Source organism: Narcine bancroftii, chromosome 13 (genome assembly GCF_036971445.1).
Source record: "Narcine bancroftii isolate sNarBan1 chromosome 13, sNarBan1.hap1, whole genome shotgun sequence".
NCBI lineage: Eukaryota > Metazoa > Chordata > Chondrichthyes > Torpediniformes > Narcinidae > Narcine > Narcine bancroftii.
In genome coordinates, this window is record NC_091481.1 from 37,404,423 (window position 1) to 37,418,635 (window position 14,213).

General features: G+C 47.6%; 1 protein-coding gene across 4 annotated transcripts in view; it reads right to left on the reverse strand.

Annotated features, from left to right (window-relative positions):
* The window catches only part of LOC138748830 (netrin-4-like), a 203,939-nt gene that overhangs the window by 2,412 nt on the left and 187,314 nt on the right, over window positions 1–14,213 (reverse strand). For 2 of the 4 annotated variants that reach the window (XM_069909632.1, XM_069909630.1), the window contains 3 exons: window positions 11,713–11,781; window positions 4,146–4,316; window positions 1,895–1,945 (listed from right to left, as the gene is read on the reverse strand). In XM_069909632.1, coding sequence (XP_069765733.1) covers window positions 1,895–1,945; window positions 4,146–4,316; window positions 11,713–11,781 — 291 coding nt within the window. The remainder of the gene's footprint in view (window positions 1–1,894; window positions 1,946–4,145; window positions 4,317–11,712; window positions 11,782–14,213) is intronic. The other 2 variants (XM_069909631.1, XM_069909633.1) reach the window with 2 other exon arrangements.

The following is a 14,213-nucleotide window of genomic DNA, read 5'->3' on the forward strand; positions in this document are numbered from 1 at the left end:
GGTGAACAAGGGGGCGGGGTAAAGGATGATAGCACGTGGTGAGACCAAGGCAGATGATTGGCAGGTGCCAGACAGAGAAGAAACATGGAGGAAGATGAGGCATGCAGGGTAGGGTGGATGTCTGGAGGAGGTCGATAGCTGAGAGAAAGACCACCGGAGCTGGAATCTGATTACATAGGGAAGGTGATAATAGAAGCTACTGGGGGATAGGTGAAGGTCAAGTTGGACCGGACACAAGTGAGTGTTGGGGGAGGAACAGGTCAGGGAAGCGGCCACCTCAATTATTGTAGGGCATGTTAACGGGTGCTCGGTGTGGACTCCCTGGAGACCCTGTGTCTCGTTTTCAAGAATAGATTTTTTTTTGTGGCTTCAGCACATTTGCAGGGTAGAATTGGACAGGCTGAATATGAGAGTAGGATCTTGTCTGATCATTCATTATTGTTAATTTCATGTAGTGGCGCTGAGGTGGCAGATTTAATGAAATGTTGTTAAAAAAAACCTGAATTTATTAAGTTTGTAAGAGACCAAATTAGCTTCTTTTTAGAAATGAATGAAGGTTCAGTTCAGAGTAAGTTTACTTTATGGGACACTTTAAAAGCGTATCTGCGGGGCCAGATTATCAGTTACACAGCGAAAATGAAGAGACAATATATGGCAGAAAGTCAGAACTTAGAAAAAGAAATTGCAATACTGGGGAAGAAATTTCAGGAAAATTTAAGATACAGTTGTCTAAACTGAAGGTCCATTATAATACTATACAAACTTATACTTACGAAAAAATGATTCAATGATCAAAACAGCGTTATTATGAGTTAGGTGAAAGAGCTCACAAGGTTTTAGCCTGGCAGCTGAAAATTGAGCAGGTCTCACGAATGATTAATGCAGTTAGGAGAAATTCAGAGATAACTTGCAGACCACAGGATATCAATGATGAATTTTGTACATTTTATCGGGATTTATATACATCTGAAGGGACTCATGATATGGAACCGATTGAATCTTTTGCCTTTCATTTTCAAGAGCAAATCCTTGATGGATCACAGGAAATGGCAGATGCTGGAATCTGGAGCCTAATGCGACCTGCTAGAGGAACTTAATGGGCCGAGGGAGGGAGAGGAAGAATGGTCAGGAGATGTGGCCACTGCTGTCATGGTCCTGCACAGGCCCACGTGTGTGAGACCTTTGGTGAATATCACCTCTTGGCTGCTTTGCTGTCCGTGATACAAGACCGATTGTGTGGAAGGCAGTTACTAAGACTATTTCAAGAGCCACCAGACATGCTGCTAAAGTATTGAAGAAGTGAATATCACTGACAAACCCTGAGACTGACTGCACCCTGATGAACCCTTCGTCAGGACTGGGTTTCTGCCCCGAAGCAGCGACCACTTGTTATTTTCCAGAGTGGCGGCATACCGTTCCAGCACCGGCAACCCAGGTTTGAACCTGCTGCTGTTTGAAAGGACTCTGCATGGCTTCCCTCCAGGGCACGCCAGTTTCCTTCCACCCTCCAAAAACTCATGGGGTTTGTAAGTTGGCGCATTCGGGCGGCGCAGGCCTGTGGGCTGAAATGTTGCCGCGCGACCCACTGAGCCCGTCCAGCAGGGCGTTTTCTACTTGGCTCTGCTTTTTAAATGCTGCAGTGACACAATGTAGGTGTGGGAGCGCAGAGATTAGGGTCTGGCACCAGCTTCTCTGCTCAGTTCTCAGCGGGAGAGGCAGATTCCAATTAATTCTGTCTCTATCTCTAGGCAAAGAGGGACAGATGAATCATCACTCATCTGTCAGAAACCCTGTACCAACTTGTTGACTTCACAACAACCCACTTGAAGCTTTTTGAACGATTACTTTTCTGGAAGTATCGGTGAGAACCTTCCCATGTAAACATAATACCCACCTTCAAAACGTCCGGGAGAAAAGAGGGGCACCTTATTTACAGAGGCGTCTTCTATTGGAAGGAGGGGCAAAGGCAATATGAAAATGTCAGAAGGTATGAATAAAGTGAATGCATTTTCTAACCATACAGGATGCTGTTAAGCCCATTGATTCCCTGCTAGCTCCCAGCAATTCACTCCCTGTAACCTTATACCCATTTACAGCACAGAAAAAGGCCAGTTCAGCCCTTCTAGTCTGTGCCGAACATCATCTCCCACCTAGTCCCACTGACCTGCATTTGGCCCATAACCCTCCACACCTCTCCCATCCATATACCTATCCAGCTTTTCCTTGAATATTAACATTGATCTCACTTATACCACCTCTGCTGGGAGTTCATTCCACACCCCCAACACCCTCTGCCTGAAGAAACTCCCCCTCATGTTTCCCTTAAACTTTTCCCCTTCTCTCTCTCACATGCCCATTAACGCCATCAAAAATCTCCTGCACCCATCTCAACTCCTTAAGGTGTGACGGGAAACCGAGGCACTCAGGGGTGTTCCATGTGGGTCACAGGGAGAACATTTCTTTTTAGACACGCAGACCAGTAACAAGCCATTCGGCCCATGAGCCGGTGCTGCCCAATTACACCCTATTAACCTACAACCCCCAGTTCGTTTCGAATGGTGGGAGGAAACTGGAGTCCCTGGGGAAAGCCCACGTAGACACGGGGAGAACAGACAGTGCGGGATTTGAACCCCAGTCCCAATCACTGGCGCTGTAACAGTGTTGTGCTAAACCCTGAGGGATGTGGTTGTGGAAGGTACTATTTCATTGTTTAAGAAAAAACTGGATGGACACATGGATAGGATGGGCGTTGAGGGATATGGGCCAAATGCAAGCAGGTGGGATTAATGTGGGTAGGGCATTCTGGTCGGCATGGACAAGTTGGGCTGAAGGGACTTTTCCTTGCAGTAACTTTTGTGACTTGTTCCAGCTGATAAATTCTGATTCTGAATCTGTGATTCCACCTCCATCATCCATCTCGAAATGGGACTGATTGCCCGCACCCTAACTATACAGAAATGGACCTTTGGCAGGGATAGACCTCCCTAATGATCATTTCAAGTTGAAACAGTGTCCATGTCAAATTTTAACCCATTCACGCCGATGCAACTGATCACCAGCCGTGCAGCTAACGAGTCACTGATGCGCTGAGCCCCTGTGGGAGGGTTCAGTGTCGACACTACAGGCTGCAGCCCCATCTCTGCAGGTGTTTCAGGGCCACCTCCAACACTCAACCAAGTCAAGGCAAAGGCACGATGTTATCTGTCACTGCGTCACCCTCCAGGAATATACCAACTAGTGTAGGTCAGCATCCCCAACAGCTGTCACATGTATCTCTATGCAACAGACCCCAGGAAGAAGGCATGTCAGTTATTGACAAGAGTGCAACCTCAGTGGCTCCATCCTGCCTGCTCCTCTCCCTAATGGGTGACAAGAGGCTTCCCTGATTGGATGATTCGCTTTTATTACCAGAACTGCACTGAAGGATGTACATTCTGGGCAAATTACATTCAACAGGATCATGATGGTAAGCTTCAGGAGGGAGTCAGGGGAACACGACCCAGTCCTCATCGAGGGCTCAGTAGTGGAGAGGGTCAAGAGCTTCAAATTCCTGAGTGTCAACACCTCCGAGGATCTGTCCTGCAGCCTCCACACTGATGCAATCACAAGGAAGGTTCGGCAGCGGCTAGACTTAGTAAGGTGTCTGAGGCGGTTCTGTCTTTCACCGAAGACTCTCAAAAACTCCTACAGGAGAGCATTCTGGCTGGTCGCGTCAATGCCTGGTATGGAGGTGTCAACTCTCAGGACAGGAATAAACTCCATAGGGTTGTTAACTCAGCCTGAGACATCACAAGCACCAGACTTCACTCCATCAAGGGCATCTACATGAGGCAGTGTCTTAATAAAGCAGCCTCTATCCTCAAAGTCCCCCAAAACCCAGGCCATGCCCTCTTCACCCTGTAACCTTTGGGGAAAAGGTACAGGAGCCTGAAGACGAGCCCTCAGGACAGCTACTTCCCCGCTGCCATCAGATTCCTGAATGATCAATGAATCACCGACACTGCCCCACTATTTTTATTTAATTTTTGTAAGGTGGTTTATAGAAATGTTTGCACTGCTGTAAAACCACACATTTCATGACTTATTCATGATAGCAAATTCATAAGCGAGTTTGTGTGGGCTCCACAGCTCAACATTTCTCTTACCAGGATTCAGAACTGGGCATGTGCAGCCTCTGCTCGTCCAGCTTACGGGGTACAGGACACGCTTCTCTCGGTGAATCTTTAACTTGGTCAACTTAAACACCTTCTTGACCTTCACGATGACCTCTGCATGTGACCCCTTATCGTGAGCTGAGAGGATCTTTACTTTCAGGACTGCAGCAATGAAATGGAATCAAAAGACCACAGTTCAGTGGACTGAACATCGACGACCACATGGGCATGACAGAAGGCCACTTGGTGGACTTGGCACTATAATAAATGCACAGGCTAGGTTCTGATGTTGGTGGATTGGAGTAGGTGCAGAGGAGATTGACCAGGAGGAGGAGGCAAGCAAAAGTAACAGGGAATGGAGGGAGGCACCTGTCTAACCTTGGACAGATCTGCAGGTCAACAACCCTTTTCAGGATCCGTCAGTGACACAAGTGCTGAGATATCGCCAACATGAAAGGGATGGCTGAATGGTGCACCAACAACAACCTTGCACTCAGTGTCACCAAAAGCCAAGGATCTGATGGTTGACTTCAGCAAGGGAAAGCTGGATGTAAACAATCCAGTGATCATTGGGGGATCAGAGGCGGAGAGGGTGAACAAATTTAAGTCCTTGGGAGTCACTATCTCGGAGGATCTTTCCTGGACCCATGAAGAAAGCACGTCAGCACCTCTACTTCCTCAGGAGTTTGCGGAGGTTTGGTACCATATGAAGAACCCTGGCAAATTTTACAAATGTGTGGTGGAAAGTGTGCTGACTGGTCTGGTATGGGGACACTAATACTCCTGAGTGTAAAGCCCTCCAAAAGGTAGTGGACACAGCCCAGGATATCACTGGAAAAACACTCCCCTCCATCAAGACCATCCACAGGGGTCACTGCCATCGGAGAGCAGCAGAAATCATCAAAGATCCACACCACCCAGCACACGCTCTGTTCTCACTGCTACCATCAGGAAAGAGGTGTAGGTGCCCCAAGACTCACACCACCAGGTTCAGGAACAGCTGCTACCCCTTCACCATCAGACTCCTCAATGAGATAGAACACTATAGCACAGTACAGGCCCTTCAGCCCTTGATGTTGTGCTGACCCATATATTCCTTTCTAAAAAAACTACTAAACCCTCCCTACTCTGCAACCCTATTTTTCTTCCATCTAGTGCCTGTCTAAGAGTATCTTAAATGCCCCTAATATTTCAGCCTTCACCACCATCCCTGGCAAGGCATTCCAGGCACCCACAATTCTGTGTAAAAAACTTACCCCTGATGACTCCCCTAACCTTCCCTCCCTTCACTTTGTACACATGTCCTCTGGTGTTTGCTGATTCTGTCCTGGGAAATAGGTGATGGCCGTCCACCCTATCTATGCCTCTCATAATCAAGTCTCCTCTCAGCCTTCTACACTCCAAAGAAAAGTCCCAGCTCTGCTAATCTTGCTTCATAAGACTTCCTGGTAAATCTCCTCTGCACCCTTTCTGTAGCTTCCACAGCCTTCCAGTAATGAGGTGACCAGAAATGAACACCAATCTCTACGCGTGGTCTCTGATTTCAATCCATCTGCCACTTTTCTGCCCAACTCTGCATCCTGTCTATATCTTCTTGTAACATTTGACAACCTTCAGCTCCATCTACGACTCCTCCAACCTTTGTGTTGTCTGCAAACATATTGACCCATCCTTCCGCTTCTTCATCCAGGTCATTTATAAAAATTACAAAGAGCAGGGGTCCCAGAACAGATACATGCAGCCCTCCACTAGTCACTGACCTCCAGGCAGAATACTTTCCTTCTACTACAACTCTCTGCTTTCTACCTGCAAGTCAATTTTTTATCCTCACAGCCAAGGTTCCACTGATCCCGTCCTTCATAACTAGTGGTGCAGTGGTAAATTCTTAGGTGCTGCAGCTTATCAAAATGGTTGGTCGAGACTTGAGAAAGAGTGGGGGGGGGGGGGGGTGCTGCTAAGAACCAGGGAGGGAGGGCCTGTTGAGAATGGGGGTGAGGGGGCTGCTGAGAACCAAACCGGGAGGGTGGGGTGCTCCCTCTGCCTCTGCCACTGTCACATGCCAGAGCCTTTCTGTAGCTGTCCCGAAGCAGCCTGTGAAGTGCAGGAGTAGCCCAGTGGGGTGCGGGAGTGGCCTGGTGGGGTGTGGGAGTGGCCTGGTGGGGTGTGGGAGTGGCCTGGTGGGGTGTGGGAATGGCTCGGTGGGGTGTGGGAATGGCCCGGTGGGGAATGGAGTGGCTCAATGGGGTGCAGGAGTGGCCCAGTGGGGAGTGGGAGTGGCCTGGTTGGGTGCAGGAGTGGCTCTGTAGGGTGTGGGAGTGGCCTGGTGGGGTGTGGGAATGGCTCAGTGGGGTGTGGGAGTGGCCCAGAAGGGTGTGGGAGTTGCCCGGTGGGGTGCGGGAGCAACCCGGAGGGATGTGGGAGTGGCCTGGTGGGGTGCAGAAGTGGTCCGGTGGAGTGCAGGAGCGACCTGGTGAGGGGGTGTGGACACGGGGAAGAGGGGGTGTGGACAGAGTGAGTGAGTCGGTGCAAACATGGGAAGAGAGGGAATGTGGACATGGGGAGTGAGGGGACATGGACACGGGGAGAGAGGGGGCACAGACATGGGGAGTGAGGGGTCAGGTCATGGGGTGTGAGGGGGTGTGGACACGGAGAGTGAATAGGTACGGATATGCGGAATGTTGGGGTGTGGACACTGGGAGTAAGGGGGAATGGACACGGGGAGTGAGGGGGTGTGGACACATGGAGTGGGGGATAGGACATGGGGAGTGAGGGGGTACGGATAAGGGGAGTGAGAGGGTACAGACACGGGGTGTGAGGGATAGGACATGGGGAGTGAGGGGGTGTGGACATGGGGAGTGAATGGGTACGGATAGAGGGAGTGAGGGCCTTGGGCGAGCAGATGAAGACCACCTACCAGTTCGCAGACACCGCTCTTTACTGGGGAGTGGGTCGAGGGGGTGCCATGACGACTCTCTGCCTGTCTTTGAGTAGCAGCCACAACAATACTCTCCTCCACTTCCTGGTGCACCTGACAATTGTCATTGAATCGCACTTGATCACACGGCAGGGCCTGGTTGGTTCAGTCTGGCCACACAAATCTCTGCTTCCTACTTTGTCAGGAGTCTGAGGGGATTTAGCCCGTCCTCAGATACTCTGTCGAAGCCCGTGTCTGATTGGGGGAAGAGGGGGAGAGTTGGAGAGATGGAACAGTCCAGGAAGAAGGAGCACAGAGATCAGAGCCTGTCAGAGGTAGGGGAGCAACTCGCACTGGGGATTTTCAACAGCCCGAGGCTGAGAGAGGGCAGGGAAATGGAGGGCAAGGTCCTGGGGTAACCTGAAGGGAAGGCTGGAGAATTTTGTTCTTAATGAGTGCGTTAGTAACTGTGGATGCAATGTCAGTGGAGAGATTTGAAGCAGAGGTTGACAAGCTTTTGATGAATAAGGTCGTCAAAAGTTACTGAAAGAGGTTGGAGAGTGGGGTTGAGAGGAAATATATATCAGCTGTGATACAAATGGTGGGGCAGACTCGATGGGCCAGACTCGATGGGCCAAATGGCCTCATTCTGCTCCAATGTCTCATAGTCTTATTATCAGTGCAGGCTCCAGTGATAGCCTGCAAGTTCACGGGGAACAAGTCCTGAATGAAAGAGGCGTGGGGCTTGCATACTTTAGACGATGGAGGTCTGGCCAGGAAGGGACTGGAATAATCAGGGCTGCAGGTTAAAAATGTAGAGGTGCGATGGTCTCCACAGCTGTCATGCTGACACAGGTATTTGCTCAGCTCTGCTTCTAGATTTGGGCTGCATCACGGTCGCAGACCATGATGAACACAAAATCAGAGGTGGTGTCTGAGGACAATGGCCTCACCCTTGCCAGTGTGGGGTCAGGGGACGTCTCTGCTCAGCCATGACTGGAGATTGGAACCGAGTCGCGGGCTGGGTAACTGTGAGTTTGGAAGGCATCGGAGGGAATTCTTTACCCAGAACTATTTGTGAAGGAGTGGAGGCTGGAAGGGAGGCGGGGGGGGGGGGGGGGGTGGCAAAGCTAGGAAGAGGTCTGAGACATCACTGATAGTTCCACTCAGAGAAGTACGCAGGTTCAAGATGAGATTCAGGCCGTGCAAATGAAAATGAAAGCTGAAATGGGGATGTGCAGGAAAGATGGCTAAGGCAAGATCCGAGCGGAGAACAAGGAGCTGAATTGTCATTGATGACAAGTGGAGCGTGATAGGACAGGCAAAGACAGGGCAGGGAATGATTTAATAATAAGTGTTAGACTGGCGGCCCAAAAAAGTTGTTAAACTTGTGAGGAGAGCAAGACTGAGTTGCGTTTGTTCACCCACAGAAATATCTCTGGACATAGAGTCAAGGACATTTTATAACCATATAATAATTACAGTACGGAAACAGGCCATCTCGGCCCCTCTAGTCCGCACCAATTTAAGTGATCTCCACTAGTTCAACCTCCCCGCTCCCTGTCCATAACCCTCCAACCTCCTCACATCCACCGTTCTCTTCAATGACAAAATTGACCCTGCTGCCACCACCTCTTCCGGAAGGTCATTCCACTCAGCCACCACTCTCTGAGTGAAGAAGCCCCCTCTCATGTTACTTGACTTTTTCCCCCTAACCCTTAACTTATGACCCTTCGTTCCAATTTCCCCTACCCTCAAGGGGAAGAGCCTATTCACATCTACTCTATCTATCCCCTTCATAATTTTATATACCTCTATCAAATCCCCCTCAACCTTCTACACTCCAATGAATAAAGACCCCATCTACTCAATCTTTCTTTGTATTCTAGATACTGCAATCCAGGCAACATTTTAGTAAATCTTCTCTCTATCTTATTGATATCCTTCCTATAATTTGTGGAAAAATCAACCCCCCCCCCCTGTATTTTAGCCCCAAAAAACCTGAAATTTTTGGTATATCCCGTGATGAACACAGTGGGGAAACAGGGCCTTCAGCTCAACTTTCCCCATCTGCCTGCTTTTGGCCTTTATCCCTCAAAACTCCAAATTGTTCTTGAATTTTAGTCAGATGTTTTAGCCTCACTGAGTTCCCCCTGGATGATTTCTAAGCACTTCAAATTCCTGTAATGTTTTCATCAAAGAAGCACTTGCTGGAAAACAGGACATGAAACTCTAAACATTTCCAGCTTCCTTTAATCACTAATTCTACCCTTGGAAAGCACCTTGGAATGTTTGCTAATATCGTTCCTCTTAAACCCTGACTATAAGAGCAAGTTTTCGATGTTCAAGTGGATGGCATGTTACACCAGTGGCTGTGGTGTGACCCTCAGGTATGGCCACACTACCAACTCTGACCCCCACGGACCCAGTGAAGCCTTCATCACAAGCTCTGCACCGACGATAAACTCTCCGCACTCCTGGGCAAACATTAGCAGTTAGAGGTTGACTAGCCTCAGGGTGTGGGATGAACCTCCACCCTGGATCGGGGTGGGGGGGGAGGTGGGGGTGCTGACTTGTGGGTAGAACTCTGCATGGTAATCTCCCAGGTGCCTCCAAATGGTCTTCATCTACTCTTTAAATGGCCTGGATTTGTCCAGCGGCATCGCACCATGCCATCTATCTAACACCAAGTCCGTATCCAAACGGCTATGCATTTCCTGGCAAATGTCAGCGTGATCTTTAAAAATTATTTTTGAAACCAATTTAATTTTAAATCTGAACTAATCCTTGTTCTATCCCCCAAAAGAAAGAGCATAGGGTTTCTCAGGAGTTTAACACCTATTACCTTTTGAAGAAAATCTATTAAATTAGTCCAAAAAGAGTTCAGTTTGGGACAGGTCCATGTAGAGTGTAAAAAGGTGCCTGTGTCCTGTTTACATTGAAAACACTTATCCAAATATCTGAATTCAATCTGGGAAGCTTTTGTGGTGTAATGTATAACTGATGTATAAAATTGTACTACACCATTCTATATCTAACATCTATTGTATTTTTCATACTATCATAACATAGTTGTGTCCAATTTCTATCAGTTATGTCTACACCCAGGTCCATTTCCCATCTTTGTTTAGGTTTATAAAAATCTTTCTTCTTTACTCCCCTCAAAGATAATAAATACATAACTGATATGAACCTTTTTGTATTCGTATTTGATATTATTGTTTCTATTTCATCGTCTTCTAACAGTAAATAAGATGTCGTTAGTCTTTCCCTTAGATTAGCCTTTAATTGATAATATCTGAATATTGTATTATTTTGTATTCCATATTTAACTTTCAATTGGTCAAATGTCATTAAACATCTGCCTTGATCACAATAAATTTTATATCTTTCTTTAACCAGTTAATAAAATTTATATTATTCAGCATAAACGGGATCTATCTATTTTGCATTAGTGGCATTCTCACTAATCCATACCCACCAACATATGTGCCTTAATGTCACATTCTGACCAAATATTGATGTGCCTGCTTCTCCCATTAATAATACCTCATTCCATTTATATAAAAATTCTTCAGATTCTTTTTCATCAACCAGTGACATCGATCGTGAAGCTGGGGTGGGTGGCACATGGGTAAGACAGCGGGTGGGTGGAAGGGGCAAGCTGGAACGAGCTGTGGCCTCTGGCCCTGCACGGTGGGAATGGGCTCAGGACCCCGTAACTTTGCCGCTCAGATCCAGCTGTTTCTGCATTTGCGTCAAACCCGGTGGCCCACAACTCTGCCTGCGTGGATACTCAAAGATCCGGCACCCAGGGGGCCTGGGAGTGCACGACCCGTAATCTCCAGAACCACGGCTGGTCCAGCCAAATTATCGACAGCCCAGCCCCAGGATGAGGGATCGTTTTGGGAGGAGAAGGCTATTTGTTTGCAAAAATAGTCATGCCATGCAGAAACAATTCTCCTTCCTTTCTGAAGAGGTGAGAGGCTCATGAGGGTCTGGAGAAACCAGCCTCCCAGGCAGTTAAAATATTTTTAGACATACAACACAATAACAGGCCTTTTCAGCCCATGAGTCAATGCCACCCAATGGCACCCAATTAACCTGCAACCCCGGTATGTTTCGAATGGTGGGAGGAAACCAGAGTCCATGGGGAGAATGAACAAACTCCTTATAGACAACGCAGGATTTGAACCCCCATCCCAATTGCTGGTCATATAATAGGGTTGCCCTAACCGCTACGTCAACCCTGCCACCACCCCCTCCCCAATTAGATGAAATATTGGACTGGGAGCAGATGAGAAATTTCTTTTCCCAGAATGCGGTGAAGCTGCGGAATTCATTGCCACGGACGGCTGTGGAGGCCAAGTCATGGGTATATTTAAAGTAGAGGTTAATAGGTTCTTGATTAGTGTCAAAGGTTATGGGAAGAAGACAGGAGAATACATCAACCAGTGTTTGAATGATGGAGAAGACTCGATGGGCCGAATAGCCTAGTTCTGCTGCTACGTCTTACAAATGAGCCCTCAAATCCCTCAAACGTTCCCTCCCCACACTGGGAAATGACTATCTTGGGGACCAAGAGTGGGGCTGGCCCAATATCCAGTCTCTGAGCTGCAGTGGAACTCTCAAAGCACAACTTACCAAATGTATACATCATGTCGCAGAATACTTGAGGACTTTTTAAGACTTGGTCTCTGCACTCACACTTCCCTGAAATGAACAGTGAAAAGAGACTTCAGAGATGCAACTGTGACTGAGCAAATCTTGATGGTGATTAAACAAACTGAAGGAAAATAAAATAAAAACACAGGTGCTGGAAAACAGAAATAAAAACAGGGGACCCTGGAACTAATCAGCAGGGATATGCAGGTGCTGAGTTACAATTTCAGGTGTGAGGTCCTTGACAGAGGGTCTGGGGGCTGAGATATTAACTCTGCTTCCCTTTTCACAGATGCTGTCCAGCCTGTGAAGTGTTTCCATGATACTCTATTTGCAAATTGAAAAAAGAATGTGTTATTGCCATAAATGTTACTTTTCAGAGAAACTTCCCTTTATCGCTAGGGATATATTACTCGTCGTCCTGAATTGGATTTAAACAAATGAGGATCGTTTTCACTTATCCTTTGATTTCAACACAGCTGGAGATCTCACGAGAAGCTCATGCTGAGAAATCAAAACAGAAATAAAGTGTTTGCTGCTTTGAAGAGCCAGCTCCTGTCCAGCTGGCGCCCAGCAGACTGTGTCCGTCTGTGGAAGAGACGAGGTCATGCACACAAATGGAAGAGCAGACTTGTCTTTGTGGAGAGGGTGCCTGCGTTTGTTGCTCTGGATGGATATCACAGGGTGCCAAATGTCGTTGGGATGTTGGGGTCTTGTTCAGATTGGCTGATTGTGTTGGGGGTTTTTAATCAAGATTTCTGCCTCTCGCAGAGGGGGCCATGGCTTGCAGGAAGTTCCCTGGCATTGCTGATCCTTGGTTGGATTGAGACCAGGCATCTCTTCTGGTCCGGCAGTTGTGCACGTGCTTTCAAATCTCATTCAGTGTGGGTAACTCCATTCACCTCTACAGCTGCTTAACATTTGCGATTCCCCTCTCAGCTTTGCCGAGTTCAGGAGCTCATGGGGAGTAATCTTGCCCCAAGTCTCGTGTTCCCCCCCCACCACCCACCCTGCAGCCCAATCTTTGATTTAACTCTGAAATAAATCAGGATGTAAACTCAGTGAGTAACGTTGTGAAGTCTCCTTCCAGCGGAGGAGGATTACTGAAGGTTTAATAGAGGGGTCCGCATCTGTGAAAAGTGCGGACCGAGGAAAAAAGAGATGTAGATGGTCAGGAACGCAAAGAGGCAGGTTTAGCTTCACAACCGACCCAGGGTGGAGATGAAGAATGATCCTTATAACACAACACACTGCAACCTGGACCACACTGCTCAATAGTAGGAAGGAAAAAGGATGCCAGAGTAATATTTAAAGGGAATTAGATAAATACTTGAAGGGGGCATGTTTGCAGAGGGCAATAGAAAAAGATGAAGAGGTATCGGTGCCACAAGGCTCGCATCACCAGGTTCAGGAACAGCTGCTACCCCTCCACCACCAGACTCCTCAATGGCAAGCTCAATCAGGGACTCATTTAAGGACTCTGACGTGCACTTTATTGAGCTTTTTCTATCTCTGCATTGCACAGTCAGTTTGTTTACATTTCTTTATTTGTTTACATGTTGAATACAGGTTTTTTCCCTGCACTACCAACAAGTGGTGATTCTGCCTGGCCTGAAGAAAAATGAATCTCAGGGTTGTATGTGATGTCACCAATGTACTCTGAAAATAAATCTGAATAGCACTGAAGGGCAAGGTTTTCCCTATTCCCAGGCCAAGAACCATGTTCTCCTACTGTGTGGTCTGATTTTACAATTCAAGGGTTCAGTGCTGTATCCTCAGGGCTCAGGATAGTGGAGCAAAATTGGTCCACAACTCAACAAACTTTTCAAGGAGAAGAGCTAACCAATTGGGGCTTGTGGATTCCAAGGGTGGGGGTGGGGGGGGGAGGTGTGGTGGGCAGGATAGAACCCAAAGGACTGTTTCCTCTGGCTAGAGAGGATTGGCCTTGGGATAAGGGATCACGATTGGGACAGAAATGAGGTGAAAATTCTTGGTGCAGCGTCTTGTGCAAAATGTTGCAAGTGGATGTTTGGACAGTGAGTACATGTCATCGATATCATTGATCTGGATGATAATGTGGTAACTTGGATCAGCAAGTTTGCAGATGACACTAACACAATAAGTGTTGTGGACAATGAGGAAGGTTTTCAAAGCTTGTAGAGGGATCTGAACCGGCTGAAAAAATGGGCTGAAAAGTGGCAGATAGAATTTAATGTAGACAAGTGTGAGGTGTTGCATTTTGGAAGGACCAACCAAGAAAGGATGTTCACAGTAAACGGTAGGGCACTGAGCAGCGGGGTAGAACAGAGGGATCTGGGAATACAGATTCATAATTCCCTAAAAGTGGTGTCGCAGGTGGACAGGGTTGTAAAGAAAGTTTTTAGCATATTGGCCTTTATAAATCCAAGTATTGAGCATAGGAGTTGGGATGTTGTGGTCAAGTTGTATAAGACATTGGTGAGGCCAAATTTGGTGCATTGTGC